General features: G+C 38.3%; 1 protein-coding gene across 1 annotated transcript in view; it reads right to left on the reverse strand.

Moving 5' to 3' along the window:
• The window catches only part of syn2b (synapsin IIb), a 74,797-nt gene that overhangs the window by 25,978 nt on the left and 22,875 nt on the right, over positions 1-25,944 (reverse strand). Inside the window, 2 exon segments of the mRNA XM_054617733.1 lie at positions 6,495-6,586; positions 8,172-8,229. Coding sequence (XP_054473708.1) covers positions 6,495-6,586; positions 8,172-8,229 — 150 coding nt within the window.

A 25,944-nucleotide genomic window follows, 5' to 3' on the forward strand; every position in this document is an offset into this window, starting at 1 on the left:
TTTGATGGTAAATGAAGCCTGAAGTGGGTGATTGATGTTACATTTATTTTCACATTATCTATAATATAAATGACACAACTAGTTAAATCACAGGGCTTTATAAAATATAACATTTTTCAAGCATCACTTTATCAGTGGGAAAATAATCTATTTATAACATGAATAGTGTCATTCATAAAAGCAAGTTTTGAAGCTGTGTTTTTCTGACCTGCTTTCTGCAACACATCACTATTTACATTACATTACAGTCATTTAGCAGACGCTTTTATCCAAAGCGACTTACAATCAGTAGTATATTACATATCATTCATCCATTCACACACTGATGACAGGGCTACCATGCCACCATCAGACTTCATTTTCATTTTCATTTTAGATTTGTTAAAAAATTTTTCCTTCAGGAGGATGTCAGATAATTCTAAACTGAATTTACCTTTGAATTTCAAATAGTGAGAGAAGACAGACACCTGGTGATCTGGGACACCTTAACAAAATCAAGCAGTGAATCTTGCAAAATGATTGATGACCTTTCATGTTTTAATTCATTACTTAGTAGAACAGTAAGCAGATAACTGGGAGAGGCTAATTAACTCAACACAGCACTCTGGTGAACAGACACTGCACATATTGTTATATATGAAAGAGTTTGAAGAATAACTACATTAAAAAAAAAGCTAATCTTCTCGATGATGGTCTTGTTTACCCCTGCGGTCATATAAAGGCATAAAAATCAAATTGAGACTGTTTCATAACCGTCGGATATTGGAGAACTTGGTTTCCAGTTGTTCACTCTTGCCAAAGTCCTTCACAATTACAGGGCTAAAAACACACAAAAACATGCTGTATTGGGGAATATGGCTGGTGCAAAAGCAAAGCTCTTTCCATCAGAGACCAGATCTAGCTGCACTACTTTGTTCTAACAAACACAACTGACTCCATCAGGGATTGTTGTTGGTGACTCCTTCTGATTGATCAAGGTACCTGCATTGTGAGATAGGAGTTAAGGGGATCGATACCTAAAATATCAATACTAAGTCTTGTTTTGAGTATTTTTTCCTACATCGGGTTGATACAAAATCTTTTACCAGTCTCACATCAGATCAGGTTTTGCTATCCTGCCTTTGCTTTTCTGCTGCTGTGGCTGCTGCTAACAGAGAACAGATGACTGGCCAATGAGTTTGTGGTCATGAAAATATGTTAAGAAGTAGTCTGTTAATGATGCATTCACACTTCTCATCTACATGATAGTACATTAGGAGACTGTCCTCTTTAAGAAGAAAGAGTGCATCAGTCGTTTCAGCATCCTAAAGTGACTAAGCCCTCTAGTAGCTCCAGTAATTATGGCGGTAGCAAAGCAGTAAGTGAGGTGACGCCGATACAAAGAGACAAAGTCTGCGTAGGGAGGATGTCGGGATGGATGAGTCAACAAGACACAAGAGACAATTGTTCATTTCTTGTTATCTACTGACAATCAGTGTTGTTGTTTTTTAAAGCATGTCCGCTATTGGTCACCTATACTTTTTAATAATAAAAAGTATTGCTATACTTTTTAATAATAAAAAGTAAAGGTATTTAAGATAAATCTGCTGAGTTTGACATTACAGTTTTTCTCAGTTGTTAACACACAAAAAGCGAAAATTCGGCACAGTTTGCACAACCTTCACTTCATGTACCAATCGCTCGACCCAATTTGGCACTACTTCACACTCCCTTATCTGCATTAGACTCTGACTTTCCTTCTTTACACTCTGATGTCAATTACACATCACCTTGTTGTCAAAACACTACACACAATGTTCAGTTGTTGCACACACTTCTCAAGTAAAATCTCAAAGCATCAACCTACAACACACAAATATTCAAATCTCTAAACATTCAGGTCTGTTGAGCAATTTGCAATCAGGACTGCAGCATAAAAGTGCCTTGAGCCTCTGTTTTGTTTGGTGAACAATGGAGAACTTTGAAGAGATCGACAACCAGAGAAGGAGAGGGGTAAGAGTGAGAGGAGGAGGAGGACAAGGAGAAGAAGGAGGAGGAGAAAGAAGAAGGAGAACGGTCATCTCTAATGAGATTCGGGCCACTGTGGTAGACCATGTGCTCAACCATGGTTTGAGCATGAGGGAGGCTGGCCAGAGGGTCCAACCAAATCTCAGCCGCTTCACAGTTGCTGCCATCATTAGAACCTTCAGGATGGAGAACAGGTACGAAATCTATTTGCCTTGTGTACTGTAATACTGCATATCAATAGAATACAGTGTGCTCACAGTATTTGTGTTTTGCAGGACTGAAAGAGAACCACACCGTGAAGAAAGAACACACACTTTCACAGCCGAACAGGAGACTGAAATTGTAAATATGGTTCGTGAGAACAACGCTATCACACTCCGACAAATACAAACTAGGATCCTGGCTGACCATGCTACATTCAGGAACGTCCAGACCGTCAGGCCGGTTTACAGTACTGTACTGTTCTCTGTGTGTACCGAAATAAAACTTTTTTTGCTGCATATTTGTGTGCTGTTTTATGTTTGACTATGAAAAAAGTAGGCCTACACTGAGACATTTTACAAAAGGAGAAATGGCTCATTCTCCAGAGTCGTTGTCATTCATATGGTGTGTTCCATTTCTATGATTGTGTTTTCAATTTTGCACTTCAGTGTGCTGTAAATGCTTGGCAGTGTGCAGCAAATGCTTAGTTGTGTGTACTCAATGAATGGTATGTGTGTGTCATTTGAAAATATGGCTGTGTGTACCAAATGAAAACACGAGTTCCATTTTGTGAACAGTTAAGAGATTTGATGGCAAAGAGTCATCTTGCAAAGGGAGTGTCAGGTTTAGCATTTTGTGTGTGAGGTTTTCAGTTTTGTGTGTGCAGTTTTGAGAAAGCCGTTATTGTTTTGAGAAACGTGTGTTAACAATTGTGAAAAACTGTAAATGTTGTGGTATTGCCCATCCCTAGCTGAAGGTGGAACTGGCTGGGGATTAAGTTGTGTGAACTTCCCACACATTTTGGCCTCCTGGTAAAATTAAGCTGTTGGTGACGTGTGTGTCACAGAGGTGTCTGTCTGCAGCCCTCCTCAGGCCTAAGGTGGAGTTAAGAGTGATGAGTACTGCAGTGCAGAGGGAATCTGGCATTCAAAGCTTGAGAGAAAATGGAGAATGAATCTATACAGGTGAATAAAAAACAAATGCTTAATGGCAGACAATAATGGGTTCCAAGTTTGGGTTTTTTATGATCTAATACCGAAGGACTGTTTTGATTATTTTATGTTTTACTTTAAAATGTATCGGCCTCCATAGCAAAAGACTAAAACCAACATATCTAGAGCTCACAGAAGCAATTAGTGTCCAGAAGGTTAAGGGCAAAAACAAAATTCAGTGCAGTCCGGCTCAGTGGAAGGTTGATGATGATAGAGCACGACTCCTGTTATTTTTGCTTTTGTCTCTGAATGTGTGTGTGAGAGAGAGGGAATGAGAGAGAGAGAGAGAGAGAGAGAGAGAGAGAGACAGGGGGAGGTGTGAGAGAAAAGAGACAGAGAGGAAAAATTGCAGAGTAAAAGAGAAGTAGAGAGGAGTGAGAGAGAAGAGACAGAGTGAGAAAACTCTGGCACAGTGTGACCACCACCGGCTCTTTCTGCACCGAGAATACTAATCACACTCTCCAAGAAACTAAAAGAGAGACACAGCAACTGACTGTAATCGCTTCAATGCTGACAGTAGGCTGTAAAGATCAACATCGTCATGACTCTCAATTTAATACCCTGAATCAGTGTTTACAGCAGGGCAATGATCATCAGAACAAGCTTTCACCTTGGATTTTCCAATAGGCATATTGCATTTTTGATGCAACCAAACAAGACTAAGAGTTTGCTGCCATGCTAGTAGCTTTGTAAGGCTTTACTTAGGTACAGCAGCGCTTTAAGCTAATTGCTAAGATCAGCTGATAAATAGGTGTGATGTTCACCATCTTAGTTTTAAATGTTAGCATTCTAACATTTGCTAATTATCACTTAACAGAAAGTACAACTAAGTCGAGTGTTAATCAGTTTTGCAGGTATTTGGTCATAAATCAAAGTATTGTAGCGCCTGATGATGATGATAATGCATTCTCAAAGCTAACACAAATTCACCATATACACCGTAATCCACATACACCGTCCTAGTGCCTAAATACTGACCAGCATGAAAAGAAAATCGTCACCAATAAAGGCACCATTAACTTTTGTTTGAGTAGAACAAAGTTTTAAGAAATGATTTGGCCTTTAAAAGTTTAACACCTTGCTGTATATTTGTTACGTTTCTTAAGATTCATGTTTTCTGTGGGAACAAATGGGCTGAGAGCTGCAGACAGGTTAGAGTAATGTTGTGAGACAGACCAAAACATTTGGATTTGGGATTTGTTAAAAACAGGTAAAAATAGAATAACAACAGACTCATCTTCTAAATTACTTTAAATTGTTTGCTTCTGAAGTATAATAAACACTATAATCATTGTGATGATTCACAACGTCTTCTTCTCCTTTACAACAAATGTGATGACTGTGTAGGCTCCGACTGCAACTTTTACAATAACTTTTTATGTTTTACACTGTCAAAATGTCTCATAAATCATTGGGTCATAGATTGTTTCAACATGGTTTTACTCAATATTTGATCTTCCAATTGCAGTAGTTAAAAAAATCCCCAAAACAAACCAAAACATATAAAGCCATAAAAAAGAAAAAATAGGGAGGAGTGAAGCTGAAGGTGGCATAGTGAGATTTTTGAAATATGGAAAACATTACATCTTATTCAGGGTGAAGGTTACTTTACTAGTAAAATCACTACTTTGACTTAAAATGGATGGGCACATTGTAATTACAGAGACAAATGTAGATAGTTAAGACTGTTCAAATCTAAACAGCCTGCAATTAACTTAGACAGGCAGACAACAAGACAGACGGACAATTATGTTGTAAACACATACATTTTCTCCACAGCCAGTCCGTGTTTGGGTGAGACTGAGGTCATGATACAACTGTGGAGGTCTACGAGGAGCTCACATGTTAATAAAAGAATAATGCTTCTGTGGACATGACACTGTCAGGTGAGGAGAATGTGAATCATGAACCACCATGAATCAAAGTTTCCCTGAATCCACGCTATCTCAGTCAGTGGTCACTGATTGTGTGTGAGCATGTGCAGACCAACCCCTCATAAAGCCTAAATACAGGGCGGCGGTGCTGATAATCAGGCTGAGGCTGCTGTCTTCATTTCCTGTTGGTTTTGTTGGTTGGTTAGCAGTGGGAGTTACAGTCTTGCGTAATCACTGGCAGTCCTCGTCAGCGACACTGGTGTCTGTGTCAATGTGGTTTGTGGTGTGTGAGTGGGTCTGTGTGATTGTCTGGGTTACGGTAGGTTCACATGTTTGTACTGTGCCACTCTGCAGGTAATGACTGCGGTCATACGCCTCTGCCCTTTTTCCACTGACCAGAGCTTGCTGTAAACAAGGATCTAAATATTATTTTCAGGAGCATTCAGAGCTTTTTCTGTCTTATCTTGCAAAGAAAATGAGATCTTCTTTAAGGGTGCGAGATACCAGATTTCGATTGCCTTCCAACATGGCGACACCTGAGCCGGCAGCTTATAGCTAACGGTGCCAACAGCGCTAACAGTACAATTAATTGCAATATCAATACCAGTTTAAGAGCACCCTATATTTAGAATATCTTCGCCGGTTTACATTGCAGAGAGACAGCTCTACGCTCTGTGTTTCTGATGGGAAACAGATGTTATCTATGCTCTTGCCAAAGCTACAAGATAATTGCTGTTTTCTTCAATGGGAGTCTGTTGGATTTGGCGAGAGCATGGATGGATACAACAACTTCAGTCTCATGGCAAAGTAATCCCACAAAATATTCTTAATATACATTTACTCTGGTATTTATTGGTGATTACTTTGTTCAAGGTGGCTAAAAAACATTTTACTGAAGCAGTACATTGCTTTGCTCCTGTGTGGTCACTCTTGTCTGCTTCTTCGAGTCGGAGCCATTCTGCCCAACATCTGTAGGTAATAATACACTGACTATGGAAAAGTACCTCCTACAAACTCACCTCAAATGACCCAAGCAAATGAATATCATATATTGCTGCTTTAATTGATGCATAGACATGATACAGCAGCATTTTGATGACACTATATCAGGAGTAGCTTTTGGATTTAGGATTTAATGGTTGAGATCAGGTTTTATTTCTTGGTTGTATTTAGGGATTGTAGGTCTTTTAAATTAAGCTCTTAAGAGTACAACAACTTAGGTTATGTTTGTATTTTTAAGTTGTATTTTGGAATTTGTTTTATTGTCAAAATCAGGATAATTGTTAGAGTTAAATGAAGGTTTTGGAATTAGGATTTGGGGTTTGGTAAGAAGGATTTGAATTCAAAATGAACACAGCTTGTTCCTCTTAGAATCACAGAAGAAGTGATGAGTGGGTGTGTTTCTGTATGTGCTGCTGACCTGACCACTTTGGTCCCGCTCCTGATGACCTGCATGTCCACGTTACAAGTTCCATTTGAATGTGAGATGAGGTTGACCTCTGAGAACTCAGCCTACAAGGATAGAAAGAGGACAGAAGTGTCATCAGCTGTACATATTAAGTATTGATATAGAAATGATGACATACACATAAATCTTATTAAATGCTAAATGTTGCATAATCATATGCATCAATTCTGTAAATGGCTCCTAATGCTTTAAATAAATAACTGTAGAATCTCATATACAAGAAAAAAGAATATCAGTTGATCACATTCTCAATAGTTAAGGTCATTGTGCAAGAAAAGGTGAATTACTACTAATTATTTTTGTACCTATTGGGATATAAACACATCTACATTATTGTATGCATAAATCATATAGTTATTCTTGCAAAAGAATGCATGTGTGCATGTCTTTGGTGTGGTGAGGATTCCTCTGTGACTCATAGCTGCCGACTCCTGTCTCCTCTGGTGTGTATTTTAGTTTCTGTGGTCAGGCTCGGGGTTGTAACTTCACTGTCAACATCTATTAGGTGTGAAACTCTATGGTGTACAACCCCAGAGAGTATTCATATCAGATGTAGTAACCAAGTATTGCAAATCAAAATGGTTTGCTGGTGAGGGTGGTTTTAACCAATATGAAACCAAAATGTCACATACTGTTAATATACAATATGTATAATAACTTGTATGTATGCACATTAACTACAAAAATTGGCATAATTTCTCATAATTACTGGTGGTTTTTAAATTGTGTTTATACTTTTCAAAATGGATAAACACATCACTACTGCATTGTTTGCTGTGGATGACAAGTGCAAAATGTGCAACACAGCTTTCTGGCCGATATAATTTTTTTTGCAAATCTTTGTGTTGAATGCAAGACTAAGTCCACCCCACAATTGTATTTAGCTTCTCCAAGTACAGCAGAGGTACATACAATACACAATGCACAACAAAACATACAAATATACAGTATAGAAGGCTGGTATTTGTTCATAAACCGAAGTATTGGGCCAAAATTGACCTGATGATGATGCTAGAAGAAAACGTCACAGGAAAGTTAAAGTTTTAACGAAACTTTACCCTCTAGAGACCTATAATATCTGAAAAAAATAATTTAATCAATTCATCCAGTAGTTGAAAGATATTTGAATTGAATAGAGTCATCAGGATTCATCTTCTGGGGATCATTAATGTCTGTTATAGCTTTTCAGCCAACTTATCTTGCAGATGTTGAGATATTTCACTGAATAACTTAAAGATAATAAGGAGGAGTTTACTGAAGTCCGCAGGATTCATCCTCTGGAGACAATGAATATATATATACAAAATTTAATGGAATTCCATCCAATAGGTGTTGAGATGTTTCAGTCAAGACAAAAATGGTAGAACCACTGACCAACACAGGCAGAGACACTTTGCTAAACCTGTGATCTCCTGTAACTAGACCATAGAGCGAGGCTGCATGCTATTAACTCTTCTAGAGTGACATTGAAAATGTATTCAGGCACCAGTGTCTCAACTTTCAAGTTGAAATGCATTTCCATAACAGACGTGAATATGATGTCAGTTCACTTTCATCTCTATTCAGCTCCCCCTCAAGCTTTAATAAATGATTCTGCACCATCATAGGTCTATAAAATCAATACCATACCTGCTCCACTTTGATGTCATAGTCTCCAAGGACCTTCTTTCCCCGAAACACTTTGGCCCTGGAAGAGAAGAGAAGACATTTAGTTTGCTGCCCTCTACTGGACATAATAAAACCCTTTGGAGCAAATGAGAGGAAGAAAATGGACGCCTGCTTGTGCACTTTTAATTGCCAAACTTTCTCAGCTATAGAAAAATGATTATTCTAATGAGCTTTTTTGAATTGCTGCCAATCAGTGTGCCTAAACCAAAACTGCAGTTAATGTCAATTCAATAGCTGGTAACATTACATTCAGATTAGTATTCCACTGCAATATTAAATGTCGTCTCGACATTTGAATGATGAATGTGTCCAATAACAGCGTTGTCTGATGTTGACTTATTAATATCTTTGCTGCCACTTGCTCAAGAGTGATGTAGAAATGGATTACAAGCAAACACACACACACACACACACACACACACACACACACACACACACACACACACACACACACACACACACACACACACACACACACACTCACACACAGGCGAGCAGATGGAGATCAGACAGACAAAGACAGACCGACAGGAGAATGAGTCAAGCAGCGAGGCACAGGCTGCCAGCCAACACACAAAACGCTCAGGACACCTCATTTTACACGACACTGTAAATGGATGGCAGATGGTTTGCACTGCGTCCATCACCGTCCCATACACTCAAGCTAAATAAAGGAATTACCAAGAGCATGAACAAGAAAGAGGTTGTATGTTCTGTTCATGTACTGACAACATAGTAGAATAGTTTGTGAAATGTAATGTCTTCTTCAACAGGTCCCTGAACCCCTCTTAAATCCTCCATTATCATCATATCCCCCTCTAAACAGCATGCAAGTTTATGTACCAGTTTATGTACCAGCTTATGTACTATAATAAGACGTTAAATCAAATTCCATGTGCCCTCATGGTCCCTGTCTCTGTCATCAATTAAAAATGTATGCAAGTTTCCTTCCATATCACCACACAGGACCTTGTGTAGTGAAGGCATCTGGCTTGTGTCTGGTTCATTAGGACCAGACCATCTGTGAGAGAAACACTCGGAGGGTATGATGCCACAAATTCCACCAATAAATAGCCACGGCAGCAAAATTGGTGGACCTAAAAACAAACAGCACACACACACACACACACACACACAAAACACATCATCCCCTGACTGAAATATGCAATTACACTCCGCTGCTTTAATTGAAAAGTTACATTGCCATTTTCTCAGAGGAATATATTTAAAAGTCTCTTATCCCATTGCCACTGAATGGGTCAAAAGAGGCTCCACATTCAGCATATGTTCAGTATGTGCGGTGCAAAACAGTACACAAAGACATGGGATGTCAGGCAAGCACAGTAATGGACAATTGTGGTGAGGCTGCTGATGTAACCTCCCTTATTAAATTCCATTAAGCAGCATAATGCAGCTGCCACATAGCAAAACACACCATCTGCAAATATGACTCTTTGCAACAGAGCTACAAGTGAATCCCTGAGAGACGTCTTTTATGGGACGCACATGTGTGTCAGTAACAAAAATAAATTAAAGACAAGCTTTGTATTCAATTTTGTGGGGTGACAAAATTTTGTTTTTAGCAAAACATATGCAGAAGGCATTTATGCTTTACAGCTTCATTACTCGTTTATTTGGCCGGTTGGGGGGAGCAGAACAAGCTGTAAACATGGTATCACCTTATAAAGTTGTCATCGTAAAGGTGCAGCGAATTACCTATTAAACACCATTCTGTAATACTGATTATTGCAGCTTTATCATTTGTACATTGCATTGACCTGCAGAGCACAGTGCTTCACATAATCTGTTTCATGGAATCCAACGGTCTGTTCTCTTGTAATCTGCACTTCCACCATCCTGCTCAATGTTCAAACTATTCAGGACAAAATAATCTTGTTTGATCAGTATAGGATCCATTTCAGACTGTAGAAAAGAGAAATGTTTAAACCTGGAAAACAGTTTACACCAAAATAATCGATACAGTATCACTTTTGCAACAAGCAAATTTGTGTTGGCACTTAGCTCTGCCAAGTGCCAACACAAATTTACAACCTGACACAGCGCTAACAATGTGATAAATTATCCATCAGTTATGTTTTCAGGTGTTTGATGATCACAGGGCCGCTAACATGGCTATAGATTTTAGTTCAGCCCGTTAGGCCAAAGGATTCTCACTTTATGACATTATAGGCAATAAATCATCTCTGACAGGTCACCCCTAACATTTCCTGTATTCAATTTCTGGCTCCCACTAGCGTCTTATAATAAGACTTGAGAACTTCAAGGAAAGCAAGTCAGCAATGTTTCCTTCAATCAGGATGATCTGATAAGCAAGAGACTCAATATTGTGAACACTTGACTATAATTAGATTTTTGAACCTTCATCATGGCAGAAAAATGAAAATTGAGCAAAAACATTAAATACTTAAGGAGTTGATACATCCTCAGAGAAATACACCCACATGTTTTGTCGTAGTTTAACTGTGTTGCATGTTGTACAACACTTAAAGTATCTTATACAGAACAAAAGTCTACGTACAATGTTTTCTGTGCAAATCCCTCTAAATTAAATGCCTGGTATTCCAATCATAAAAAGAATTACATATACTGTAGATATAATGAAGATTTCACCAGTGGTTGGAATCGATTTTAAGATGGAGCAAATTAAGTTGCTCCACCATCACCATAAACCATGACATGAATACTTAAAAAAAGAGGTCGGCGCCAATAATCATTTTTGACCAAATTGCCCTTGCATCTTGGCACAAATTGGAAATCGTTAAAGTTTATATAGAAACTGCTACTCGGGCATTGTGTTTGTAATATTAAGATTTTGATCTTAATCTATTACTCCAAGGCCTGTAACAGAGAGTGCAAACTCTCCTGAGAGATGAATATAAAGAAAAGGAATGGAGATGGTTGAAGATTTGAGGATGAGAAATCCTAACACGTGCAAATAGTTATCTAGGAATAATAGAGATAATGATTCTGTAAACCTCTATGTTTTGCACAATAGCTGTGCTCTGTTGTCTGACTCCAATTTTTTCCTCAGGGTCATTTGATGTGATCCCATTTTCATTATTGATCTAAGGAGTCCAAGAGTCTGAGACCGCCACACAGTCCGGCAAAATGAAGCCTTTCAAATCAATGCATGGTAATGACAGAAAGAAAGAGACACAGCGAGGAAGATGTCAAAGAGAGAGAATGGGGGAGATAAACACAAAAAGTATTGCAAATTATGGAGCTAGAAAACCACAAGTAAATTAAATATAAAACAGATAATGTACAATGGCTGCACTGTGGACTTATTGTGTGGTACTGGCAGTCTTGCCTTAAACCCATCTGCATAATTATGAGGATATAACATTATGATTTTACTTTTTTTTTTGCAAATTACTCATCTCAAAACATCATGTTTGGGCAATTGTTTATGCTAATTTGGTTCCACTATTTCAATTCAATTCAGTTTATTTTGTATAGCCCAAAATCACAAATTTGCCTCAGAGGGTTTTACAATCTGTACACATGCGACATCCTCTGTCCCGGAACCCTCACATCGGCACAGGAAAAACTCCCCTAAAAAAAGGAAGAAACCTATGGGAGAGCGACAGAGGAGGGATCCTTCTCCCAGGATGGACAGAATGCAATAGATGTCATGTGTACAGAATGAACAGCATAACATTTCCTCTGTCTCCATAGACTCTGCAAGAAAATAACTCTCATAAAATACACATGGATGCTTTATTACTAAAGGTGTCATCAAATGGTCATGAAATCCTCCCAAAGCTATGTTTTACTATATGTTTTACCTGTATCATATAGTGAGTCACAGATGAGAGCATTTAGAAACCATAATCAGGGCATAAAGACATTAAAGCGTGATACATATCACATCAGTTGATGTTCCCGATCATTCTCTCTCACACTTCTTAGCTATTATTCTCTTTTTCCTCTCTCCTATCAAAGCTGAAGTCATTCCCCTCCTTCCCTCTAAGTGCATCTTTTTTTCCGCCCATATCCCCGCTGTGGTGATCGTGATCAATTCAATGCAAAGACAAATTAATGGAACGTGTGCTAAACAATGACCCATTAGGCGGTAAGCGGCTGCATTTTAATGGGTTTTTAAAAGATTGATCGCGAAAGGCCGGGGTTGTGTTGCTATGGTGCTTTACAAAGTAGAGAATACATCAGTTACGTCACTATTTCAAGCTGTTTCACTACTTCTACTGTTATTATAGTTTTTAATTCTGTTTTATTACATTTTATAAATTCATTGTCCCACATTCATTGGTCTCAAGTTGATACATTTTAATTTTTTACAAACCAGTCCACACTTGTGCTGCCTTTTTTTGTCTTGTCAGTCATCTGTAAAGCACTTTGAACTCTACTAACCTGTATAGAAGGCGCTATACAAATGTTTGATTGATTGATCAGTCTCTGGTAAGAGCATGTTGAGAAAGTTGTCTATCAATATGGGAGGAATAAATGGCAAATCTAAAGAAAGGAAGGTATGAAGCTTAGGAGCATTTGCAGACCTGATAAAAACAAAACTGTCACTATTATTACCAAGAACACATTTGAGCTTCAGTATTAGAGTCGGATTGGTTTAAAATGTTCACATAGACAAGAATGCTTTTTCAAAAACCTAAACAAACTAGAATGAACACCTCGGTTGTGTGCCTCTGCCAACCAGTTATGTTGCAGTTTACGTCCATATCCATCCAAAATTACATAATTTCAAGATCTTATCCGATTGGATATGTGTTTGATATTGATGATTAGCATTGGAATTCTTGAGTTATGGCCAAACATGTGTTTTGTGAGTTTAATTGACCTTTGAACACCAAATTCTAGACATTTCATCCTTGAGTCCAGGTGGGCATTAGTGCAAAACTTCCCAGAAATCCCCTCCAAGTGTTCCTGAGATATCACGATCATGAGAATGGACCGTAGGTACAGACAGATGGACGGACAGTCAGACAACCCCACAGAGGCATGAAAATGACCATCCTCCTTTGCTGGCACATTGCTCTGGCAAAGCAAGACTTAACATGTCCAGGCCTTCTCTTGGAGTGCAAATTGTGTAAAACAAAACTCTATTGGGGTGAAAGGGCACAAAAGTAGTTGGAGCAGTCCTCTCTGCTGTGGTGTGGTGGGAGTCAGCAGGGGTGTAATTATTTGGCTGGCTGCAATGTAGGGGCATGAAAATAAGAATACAGTGGGAGGAATTACACAGGGGCAGAGGCCAGCGCTGGCTGTGGACCAACAACTCAGTCTTACTGGCATCCTTTTGTTTTAATGCCATAGAGAGTGGTGGAAGAAGTAAGTATAGCAGTACTGCAGTTAAGAAATACATTTAACATTTTACATTTGCTTCAGTAAAAGGACAAAAGTATATTAATCAATGAAAACTTAAAGCACCAAAAGTAAAAGTAGTAATTATGCAGCGTGTCCTATTTCAGAATACTGTATATTTCATTATTGGATTATGATCATTGATTGGTTAATGTAAGTATCACTTATGTACAGCTGGTAAAGGTGAATTATTGTATATACTGCTGTGTAGCATAATCTATAATAATATATCATATTTTATTTGTTGATAATATTTGATAATATATTCTTAAAAATCTGAAAGAAAAAAAGAAATGTACTAAATAAATGTAGTAAATCAATATTTCTCTTTGTTAATGTAATGGAGTAAAAGTATGAAAAAAACATAAAATGGCAACACTTTAATAAGTACAAATATACCTCAAAACTGTACCTAAGTACCTACAGGTGTTTTAAGTGGAAAACATCTGCTCTGAAGTTGGGCTATGGCCAGAAGTACAACAAACTTAAAACGGAAATATTTAGTAATAAATTACAAAAATAATGGTTGATGACAGGGAGAGAGGTAGAAGGAGAGCTGAGAGTAAGGAAACAGCATGCTGCATACTCAAGAGGGCTGGCTGGATTTTACCCAGTAAACTAATATTGTACATGTTATGCTCAACTGATTCATCAGCACGAAAAGACAAAAAAGGCTCAGAAAACACAAGATACTGTTAAGATAGCGTTACGTTTGTAAGTAACAGTTAACAGGAACAAGACTAGATAGAATTAAACGGGAAAAAAAATCACTAAATGGCAGGCTTATTTACGTATCACTCAAAGAGAACCGCAGGAAATCGCTCGGACTTGCAAACATGGTCAAACAAAGAAAAACACAGAACAAAGAATTTCATTCATTAACAAGTAGAGAATCTGTGTCTGACATTTGTCCTTCAGCATCTGTGAGTGTTTGAGTGTGTCTCTGTGGGCATTAGGTGTGAAGAAAAAAATCATCCAGAAGACCTGATTCTCTGATTGGCTGCGCTGACTGAACATGAGCAGCATACAAAGCTTTAAATCAGTGGTGTTTGTTCACGTATTCTGCACTGAGGTGAATCGCTTGAATTATTCAGCTGAAGCACAGGAGGCTGTAACACTTCCTGCCATCATCCTCCTTCCTCCTCCTCCTTAGCCCCGCAGGAATGCAGGTATAGACTGCACCTGTGTGTCTCTCTCTGTGTGTGTGTGTGTGTGTGTGTGTGTGTGTGTGTGTGTGTGTGTGTGTGTGTGTGTGTGTGTGTGTGTGTGTGTGTGTGTGTGTGTGTGTGTGTGCACACGTGTGTGTGAATGTCACATCAATGTATCTGGCGAAAAGGGGTCACATGTCGGTCCTTTCACATCTTCTAGATAATCAGAAATCTAACAGAGCCTATTTGATAAATATTTTAGCTTAAACATCTATTAGTTAGCCACTACTGGCTTTACTTTCAATTATAGATCAGTTATAAGTCATCAATAAGAGCAACTTTTGGGTTGCCTTGTTATGAAAAATGTATTTGACTGAATTTATCCTGTGATGCTATTGATCAATTTATCTGATAACATTTTACATAATTGATTTATGCCAAAGTTGGAGGTACATTAGGATTTGTACTATATTACTAATCCACCCAGGAGTATACAAAGCATTTAAAATGGTCCTCTATCTAAATACTTCTTCCGCCGCTTCGAGTATTGTCATAACATTTGCTTGTTAGAAGTAATATCCATCTATTCATCCATTATCTGTAACCGCTTATCCAAGTCTGGGTCGCAGAGGAAGGGTGATTGGTATAAGCTAGCTAAATGGACAAAGCAAAGTTTATTATTGTTAATATATATGAAACATTAACAAATGGTTTATCAACCTCAAATATGACAAAAAATATGCTTCATAAAGAGTGCCTTATTGCTACAAAAATATGGAATCTTTTTTCAAACACATTTTTCTTTGTCTTGAAAAATGAATAATGTCTAACAGGAGATAAAATAGAACTCCAGATGATTAACAACAGAAATATGTTGCTTTTACAGTTGAACATTACAAGACTAAAATATATGAGACATTCATTTTCCGGTTGTACAATTCTCCCCAGTTTTCCTGCATCGTTTGATAAATGAGTCTTAGAGATGCAAGTGTTTGTGTCTGGGGTTATTACATTACTGTGATGAATGATGACCTACAGGGCCAGCTGGGCTCTGATGTAGACACACATACACGCTTAGAAGTTTGTGTGTGTGGATTTGTGTGGGTGTTAGAGCACACACTGACAGCACATCTGCTTCATTGAAAAAGGCTCGACCAGGGAACATCTTGAAACCGACAGCAGAGCTGATTGTTTTCTTTAAGTTTTACTGAATCTGGCCTGCAGATACACAGTGATGTGTGACTGAGAGTGGGTTGGTTTTGTGTCTGTGTGAATGATTAGAACACTGTTGTTATTGTGCTTCTTGTCCTTGGAAAGCAGGCAGAAGTCTATTGTATTTAGTACGAGTAATTTGAAAGCTTTGTTTACCTCATGCTTCAGCTTTCGTTGCCTCTCTCTTTTACTGTCTCTTGATTCTTGCCCCCCCCTCACAACCTCACAGTTTCTCAATCAGGGTCTCCATCTGTTTCTAAGACAGTCACCTTCTGCGTCCTTTTACACATCCATCTATAGGACATTTTTGGCTGAGAAACAAATGACCAATAGTTTTACTTGTTAAAGTAAATTTGCAAAAAAAAAATAAATAATTTAAATCTGTTTTTATTAATGCTAGAGCTACTAATTCTGCGACAAGTGTCTTTTCAGTGTTGGAAAGTAATTTAGTACCTTTCCGTTAGCATTTCCATCTTATGTTACTTCATACTAAAGTTCTGTATTTTTACTTCATTAAATGTATTTAACAGATGTGTTTTCCTGCTTCTTTTTTGACTAAGGCTGCACATATTGAATATATCAGTTTATTAACTATGATGCATTGTTCCAGGTTGTACTTCCCACTGGTATATGAAGTCATTCAAAATATGCTCCACCTTGTCAACAATGCAGCTCACACAGGTTGAGCTAACTGATTATTTTACTTTATATACATTGACTACATTTTACTTTAGATGCTTTTATACTTAATAGGTACTAAAGTGCAGTTTAGGTTTTGGTATTGCAAGACTTTTACTTAAAAAACAAAGCACATTTTCAGTGTTTACTTTTGAATGGCAGCTGGAAGCCTCAGCAAGTCATCATAAATGAATGTCATTGAATTTTAAACTGGCAAAACTATTCAGCTTTTACAGAAACAATCTCATATTTCAGCTCCACTAAAGACATTTCAGGCGTAAAAAACTGCCAACGCATGTGCTGAATTTGAGATAAATTTGTATTTTTTTCACAACATTTGGGAGGCTAGCAGAGGAGGGATTGCGAAATTGATCAGCAGTGTCACATCATTCTGGCTGTCAGTCATTAATATTAATGCCTAACAAACTGAGCACTCCACTGAGAGTATAGATGGTAAGTAGGAATTATTTATTGATGCGTTTATAAGAAGCCAAATGAACACTTATTAGACGGAAAATATGTTTTGGAAATGGATTTGAAATTACTATTACCTATGCACTTTTTATCTGCCTTGGTGCCATAATGTCAATATTCTGTCATCCTCACTCCCAACAGTGCATGACCAGTACGGCCAATTAGCCAGTCTTGGTTTCATTCAGACCGAATGCCACGGTATTTGGTTTTCAGTTCGCTAATTAGCGGGAGTGACAAAGCCAAACAATTACAGGCAAATATTGGGCATGATTAGTTCATAATAAGGTTCTCCAAGCAGAAGAAAACCAACATCCTCATTACTGCAAATTGCTGGCTGTGCCAGAAAAGCCTCTGTGACTGTGGTAAAACAGTCTGATTATGGCTGTTGTATTTCTGTGGAGGATCTGTCCTCATCCCTAATTAAGTCAGAAATACTGGACACCGAATTTCTGGTGTATTGTTGAGCTCCATAAAAGTCTAAAATGTGAGGAAAAATATTCATTAGAATTTCTGAGAGACCAAGGTGTTTATTTTCAAATTCTTTATTTTATCTAACCAACAGTCAGTTATGCCTGAAAAAGACTAGGACAAAGGGTGCTTTGAGCTAAATGCTAACATCGGTATGCTAACATGCTAATTGTTATGCAGGTTCACCATCTTAGCTTAGTGTGTTAGCATGCTAGAATGTGCTAATTAGCAGTAAATACAAAGTCGTCTGAGGCTGATGGGAATTTAATTAGTTTGGCATGTATTTTGTCATAAATCAATGTGTTGGACAGATCCAAATTCTGTCACACAGACTGTGTGTGTGGTTATCCATCCAATAGTTGGTAAGATATTTCCCTCAAAACAAAACCTCATGGAGGCGCTAGAGGAAAAATCAAGGGATCATTAAAGTCATCAGGACTGGATGATGAATGTTAGTTAGAGTCTGATGGTGGCACCTTGCATGCTCTGTCATCAGTGTGTGAATGGGTGAATGATATGTAATATACTACTGATTGTAAGTCGCTTTGGATAAAAGCGTCTGCTAAATGACTGTAATTTAATGTGTGACAGGTGTTGACATCACTGTTTTTTAAAGCTCTTTCTTTGTCTGACAGTAGTTTACAATGAGTTTTGCTTCTTTGTTTGACATTTCTGTTTAATTTCTGCTGTAATCAGCTATTTCACTTGTCTCAATTGCAAGAAAACATGATTATTGTTCGTGTCGATTCCAAAGTTACTTTAAGTTACGCCAGAGGCTCTGGTGATGCATGTCTGATGTTTGCTTTCTAACATCAGAGAAACAATAACACAAAGGATTTGACAGAAATGTTCACGCACAGCACGATATGCTCAGCTTCAGAAGGCTTGACTTCAACAGGTTAAATATTTCACAGGCTAAACTCAAATTCAAGACAAGTCTGTCTTTTATCTGTTCCTTTACATAAGTGAGATATATACACTGCCAGGATACACGCCCTGCAGTCACTGTGAGGTTTAAGATTAAGAGTGCTGTGTTCTCAGAATGAAAGATTGGGCTTTCCACTCCGGCTCAATGTTTTATTCATTGACTGAAAGGCTGAGATGGATACAGAGCTGAGGACTCTAGGACAGTTTGGAAATTATCCCCGAACTGAACGGTGGTCATGGTCCAGTGTGTACCGTAACTCCCCTTCAGGAGACAGGAGTTTAGATCTTAGGGATTCTCCACAACACATTTGTTTTTGGAAAAAACAGAGCTTCTAAAAAGGAAAAGAATTCTGTCTCTTGCACGGACACCATTATAATCCCCAACAACTATGCGATGTGGACAATTTGATCCCACTGTAGCAGGGAGACGTGTAAGATATAGGAGTAATATATATCCAAGCACAAAATCGTTGACTGCCTGATCTTATCAGCGATAAGATGACCAGTCTTGAAAGTCTGATTGATCTCTCAGTGAAATGAAACTGAGGTGAGTTCTCTTCCTGCTTTGGTGGTGGGTAAAGAATGATTGTCTGTCTGCAGCAAGATGGAGAGAAGATTAATTATTTCAGACAACCCTGTCCTGGCTTGGCACAAATGAAACTTCATGTGCAATTTATCCAGATGTCTGTCTAGCTATTGTGTTTTTTTCTGACCCGCTGTCCGTCTGGATAACAAACATAAACTATTTTAAATCGGCACACAAATACAGTAAAGAGAACTAGTTCAAGGTTGAATGAGGTTTAAAATAAATCACCCACAAAATGGTGTCAGTGAATCACCACTCGAGTTTGTCACTTGGCAACAAGTTCAGGTTCAATGTCTCTGTTCAGGTTTCATGTCATTTCTCAGTTTGATGATACTATTAAACAGGCCCTCTCAAGGTGCACTCAGGCGGTACAGCAAGAGCACTGAGGCAAGTCTTTCTGCACAGAAAGACAGACAGTTGGCCGTCATATTTCAGTAGAAAATAATTCTTAAAGAAAAGGGTTCTTGATTCCAGATTTATCAGGACATTCTTTCAGGCCAGAAATGTTGCTTTTGAGTTTTGGGATTTTTTATGCTTTGAGCACCACAAACTAGATAGCATTCTGTGTTATATATGGGAGTGGTGGCTTTAGTTTAAATTGCAAAGAAGTCTCAATCTTGCATTATCAAAGGGAAATTATCTGCAGAACAGGATACCACTAGGCATAAACTAGAAAATTGGGTTAAATGACCAGTTAAAGTTATAAACCCTAATTCTTCTTTATAGTCAATCAAACCCAGTTGTTGTTCAATTTACGATCCACATTCAATGTAGTTTTTTATTAATGGAGGCAGAGTCTGCCATTCCCACTTAGGTTTAAAATAGCCTCCCTATGCATAGGGAACCTTTAGGGGAAAATGCACACATGTAATCCTGCGTTACTGTTTGTAATTTCATATCACTGATGTCAGCCTCACTGCTTTCTGCTCACTCTTCCATCACTGTATCAGAGCTGTATTACGTTAATGCTAACACAAACCATGAGGCAGTCACAGCAAATCCAAGCCGTGAGCGACCCAAAATCTGATTTTGGTTGCTCATGGCATGACAGAAATGGGAGACTTTTTTATTACAAACAACAGGAGTTTGATTTTCTGCACTATAAAAAGTTTCACCTGTTACTCCTTTGTTGTATTTCTGACAAAAGTATCTGCTCAATGAATCTTTGTTGCTCTCTGAGTTCTGCGACCTGTAGAACTAACTGTGCTTGCTGTTACCACGGTATCTATGGATGTTCGCCAAATCAACCATTTTAAGGATTATAATTTTGAAAAGCTTGGAGTCAGCCTCAAAGAAAAGCTTAAACAAATAAACTAGCAACAAGCACTCACCATTTATTCAAATCTACCTGAAATCCAATCAACTACTCCGTGTTCTGAGCTGCATCTAATTCCAACATCATGAAGAACCGTCATGACAGATTACACAACAACTGCCTTGTGAGGTGAAGCTCCCTCCTCCTCCTCTTTATGTCACATATTAACACATACAAATGAACACATTATGCACCCACAAAGAACTCCACACACACTCATCACTATCTAATCGACACAATCTAACTGTTTGAAAAGTCATCATCACTTCACTTATTGTTCTGCTTGTGTTTAGAACGTGTTCAACGCACCACTGCGTGTGGATTCACGTGTGTGCGCCCACACCGTCTATTTGTCGTGACAACGCTTGGAGCATAGTGATTAATTTGAGAGGGAAAGAGAGAGAGAGAGAGAGAGAGAGAGAGAGAGGGAGAGAGAGAGAGAGACAGCTAATCCAACTAATGGCACTTTGCCTAAGAGGAAGATTCACCAACACAAAGTTTCAGTTTACATCGTCCAGCTGGATGAAAAGACCAACATAGAAGAGACATGTAGGAAATGATGCATTTACAGAGGTAGCCATTACTCCATTTAAAGCATTTCAGCAAGTGCTTTTTGCAATGAAATGACAAGAAAACATGCACTCAGACACTTAAAGGCACATGGAATAGCAACAATGTGTGTCATAGATGATTTTACTGTAATTTTAATGTTTTACTATAATTTTTTGTTGACTGTCAGAGATGTATTTAAAGTTAAAGGGACAGATATTCCCCTCAGGAACTGGTGGACACCAAAATGCCAGAGACACGACTCCAAATGAATGATAGTGTTTCTGTTTTATCTGCTGGATGTGTAAATAATCAACCCAAAATATGTCAAACATGTGAGTGATGTTCTGCTCTTTTTTTGCCACCTAGTGGCCAACAAAAAAACCCAACAAAAAACATTAATGCAGATTACATTTTCCTCCGTCCCTTCATGGATGAGTGACCAATGGCTCAGCAGAGTAAGGAACATATTGGGCTCTATTTTTGTTGAAATGGGCATAAATAATATATTTTTTCATGGACAAAGGAGTGATGTACCTAGCACAGTATGATGCTATCTGAAGAAGTGGCTGGAGCAAGATGAATACTTCACATGATTCGTAGGAGGAATACGTTATCAGCAAGAGGAGCTGAGACAGTCACCAACAATGCCGGATGATTAGAAGAAGCAGACATTTTCCTAATGGGCCGTGTTGGGAGTCCAGTTGGCTTTGCATCAAAGAACACTGTTTTTGTCAAGAAAGAAATAAAGTCCCAAAGCACAAATGTACAGCACTCCAAAGATGCCTCCAGGGACAGATGATGTCGCTTTTATAGATTAGATGTGTGTACATTGAATCAATCCCCTCCTCAATCACATTAAACATGAAGATTCACTTTCATTTAACCAAACTAGATGAAAAATATTAGATCAAGTGGAAGGAAACCATTCATGAAACGAATTTATCTGATTTTTGAGAGGCCAGTGTGTGCATTTCCAACAACCAATCCATGTACATTTATTTAATGTGCTTTCAAATAGCTGGATCTGATGCAGTGGAAAGCACAATTTCACAATAAAATGGGCACCAAAACTGCACTTCATCAGGTGACCTACGTAAACACATATCCAGCTGAATCACTACACCTAACTTGGCACAAGTGAGTTTGTTTGCAGCTGCAGAGCAAAATCACCGAACCAAACATAACTGCCGAAATGAGAAGTTATTGTTCATTCATTTGAATCACCAGCTTTGAACCTGCACAAAAAAGGTGCCCACCGTGTCCCTGATGTTGAAACTAGAGGTTATTACCCGTGTTATCTATCTGTTCTCCTGTTTTCACCTCTGACACTCTATCAGACAGAATCACAGCTACCAAAACAAACAAAACAAAAACTCACAAACATCCTTTTGCTGCTGAGTCCAAAATTATCCTACAAAGTAAAATATATTGATATACTACTAAAATAAAGCGATGAAAGCTTTGGCAATTTACTTCTCCGTTGCACAGAACACTATCATTTTTATGTCGTTCCTGGATATTGGCTGTAAGCCAGACTTTAAGCTAACCTAATCATTTTTATAGTGGTTTCCTCAATGATGGTTTTATTGTTGAAACACTGAGTATAACTCTCCTCCAGCTCACCAGACCAACCAGAGGGATCCCACGAAGAACTGTTTAATCACACACCGAAGAGGGATGCCGTTTAAATATGGACGTCGTGTAGGAAGCAAGCTTTTAAAGTAAGCATACATTAGCATGACAATTTATGCAAAAATGAGTGATGAAGTTTAATTACAATGTGTCTATGTAGTATAAACATAGTGAGTATGGGTGTACAAAATACACCCTTGGCCACTGTTAGTGTTGGCCCGCACGTTAATCACCGTGAACAGAATATGTCGACAATATAAAACTGCTGGATGGAGCTCAGTTACTGTGTGTGCTTAGTTAATGTGGCAACAGTCTCCCAAATGCAATTTGCATGGCTAAGCAGTGAGTCATGTATGTGCCAGGATAAAATGTACTGAGGGATTATTCCTAGAGCCTACAGATACTTCGTCCATCTCATGATGGCATGATAATCCTGTCTGAAATGGGAGGAAAAAAATCTAAAAAAGACTCTGTAATCCATGTGTTTATATGTCTCCCTTCTGCAGAGAACACCTCCTGATCCAGTTCAGATAATGCAATTTAAAATGCACATAAATGGAAGTGGGGCAGTGCTGTTTCATCTGAATCAGTTATTATTATTGAATGTCACTAATTTTCTGATGCAACAAACAGGTTTTAATCAGTTCCCTATGAGATCTGGAAAATCCTGTCCTGCAATACATGCTTCATTCATGGAGGTTAAATTTAAGAGAAGTTTTAGTGTCTGTGAAGATGAATGTATTGCAGGTCATCTGTGTATAACAGCTGCTAATAGAAATAACATTTTAAAAACAGCACTCCAGGGCATCTACAGCTATTATTACAGTGTAAATCTAGTGTAACGTTGGATCCATATCTAACCAAGCTTGATTGCTTATATAGCCTCCAATTTTTTGATTAGGTAATCCAAAAGATTATTCTGTTTCCCTTCACTGGTTCATTTGGATTTTCAAACTCTCTGTCAGAGAGACAGAGGGTGGAGGACAAAGATGGCAAGAGGAGGTGTTAACAGTGAGAGGAAGGGAGCGCTCTATATGAAAAGAAAGCTTGACAGAGCTCTCTTTCATGTACTAATGGATTTATCAGTTTAGTCTGTTGAACTGGTGAGGGGTGGAAACAACTTGTGTTGGGGTTAATAGAGATTAAACATGAACTGCAAGTTACCATTAATCAATGCAATATAATTAAAATATATTATACCCACACACACACACACACACACACACACACACACACACACACACACACACACACACACACACATACAAACACAATATAGGCACATACATTAGACATTAAAAGGAGGCTTGAATTCAGATTCAACAAGCTAACCTGCAGCCCTTCATACAGCAGCAGAGCACAGAGATCACTTACAGTCATGATAAATGTGCCAGTTTGTGTGTGTACAAAACTCTGCAGCACAGACGGATAGATTAATCTGGGTCTATTGGATGTAACTGGCAGTGTTTGTGGGCGGGAAGACTTGCCGTTATAGTAGTAACTCTTGCCAGTTTATCAGGTGCCTGTGCGGAGTGGACTGATGGTAAAGCATGAACCTCCATTCATGAGCTGATAAACTACAGGTGAAAAGAAGTATATAAGAGAAAAAAAATGCTTTAATTGTTTGTTCAAACACTATGTTTTTTTTCTTGTGGTCATGCAAATATGAAATCTCTGACTTTGACACCAGAGGCTGCGATTTGCATCACATCAACTAACAGCAGTTAAAGTTGGTTTGCTTTTACCATAACTACAATCTTTCACTAGCCTTAAGCCAGTAACTTCAGTTGTCTAAACTTGGTGACAGATCAGAAAAGACATCTTGTTGTCATAGGTTACCACGTAACACGCTCGTTTTTTGTAAGAATTAAACAAACAAGCTATAACGTACTAATTAGTGAGTTTGGAGGTGAATTTTGTTACCTTTGGACGGAGCCAGGCTAGCTGTTTCCCCCTGTTTCTAGTCTTTATGCGAAGCTAAGCTAACCAGCTGCTGACTCAATTACATGAGACATGAGAGGGCTATTAATCCTCTCATCAAACTCTATGCAAGAAATCGAATGAGAGTTTTTCCCAAGATGTCAAATTACTGCTTTGAGGCATGCTTAAGGCTTGTTAGCTCACACTAATAACAGATCATTTCTGAGGGGGAAAGTCAATTTCACTTAAAAAAAAGATTGTTTTTCATGCTGACACAAAACTAAATAATTTCAGTCTTGATGTGCCTTGGAGTCACATCCTGCAGGAACTCTTGCCATATGGAAACATCAAAAAACAACCCAAGGCCCTCCTGATCCTTTATGCACTGCAGGATCACTCGGCTAAATACAATAGACAGTTAATGAAACACACAACCTGTTATTTATCAGCATTAAAGCAAAGAACCAAAGCAAACGTCTCACTGGGGTTATTCAGCTCTGCATGAACGCACACACAGTGCATGCACAAACACACAAAGTCCCTTCATGTGGTTTCCTCCTTCCATTGTTCTGCATAATGGCATGTCACATCATGGCTATAGGAAGGACCTCTGCTTCCTTATGGTTCACTGCAACTTATTAATTGCATCTTGAGAATCACCCGGCGTTGCTGTTGTGTGGGTTTGAATGTGTGTGTGGAGAGAAAGAGTTCAAAAGGAGTAACACACTGACTGAACAGAATGTTAATGAGATGTTGTTTGTGTCCCTCCCTCTAAAAGATGTGTCTATATAGAGTTATAACAAAGAGAGCTCCAAAATCCTCAGTTCAGGGCTTATAGTGTATGATTCAAGAGAGTTTTGGGGCTTTGGGATCACAGAGTGCACATACATCGCACTTAGTGTGTGCAGCAGGGAAAAAACAAACAAAAACAATTCAGCTCCAGTATGGTTGAAAGTACTGTCAAGATCTCATGAAAAATGTACTTATTGGATGTGTAAAAATCATTCATTAAGTACAGTTTTCATTCAAACTGAACCTCAAAAATTATCTGAGGATTTGAGGAAACATTGTCCTGGTGCCAGATAAGATTTGAATGGGCATTTCATTTCAGTAGGTAGGTCTCATTCATCGATTTATTATCTTGCTGAATGAACCTTTTATGTACATTTTCATGAAAAAAACAACAAGTTTTTAATTAAACTGTTAGGTCAGACTATGAGGACATGGATGTAAACAATGGTTGATTTGAACTACTTTTAAAACTGGCTTTTTTTCAAGTTTTATTAGAAAGGAAATGCATTCAACACATTTGTTAGAGATCCAGGGCACAAGGGATGCATTTTGGCGAGTATTACTGAATGTAATCATAACTTTTGTTCCAAGAAAACTCCCCCGGGCACATTTGGATGAAACATAAAAATGGAGAAGGTTTCAGCTGACCTGTTTCTTAGGGGAAATCTCTTTCAG

This window comes from Anoplopoma fimbria, chromosome 17, assembly GCF_027596085.1.
Source record: "Anoplopoma fimbria isolate UVic2021 breed Golden Eagle Sablefish chromosome 17, Afim_UVic_2022, whole genome shotgun sequence".
Lineage (NCBI taxonomy): Eukaryota > Metazoa > Chordata > Actinopteri > Perciformes > Anoplopomatidae > Anoplopoma > Anoplopoma fimbria.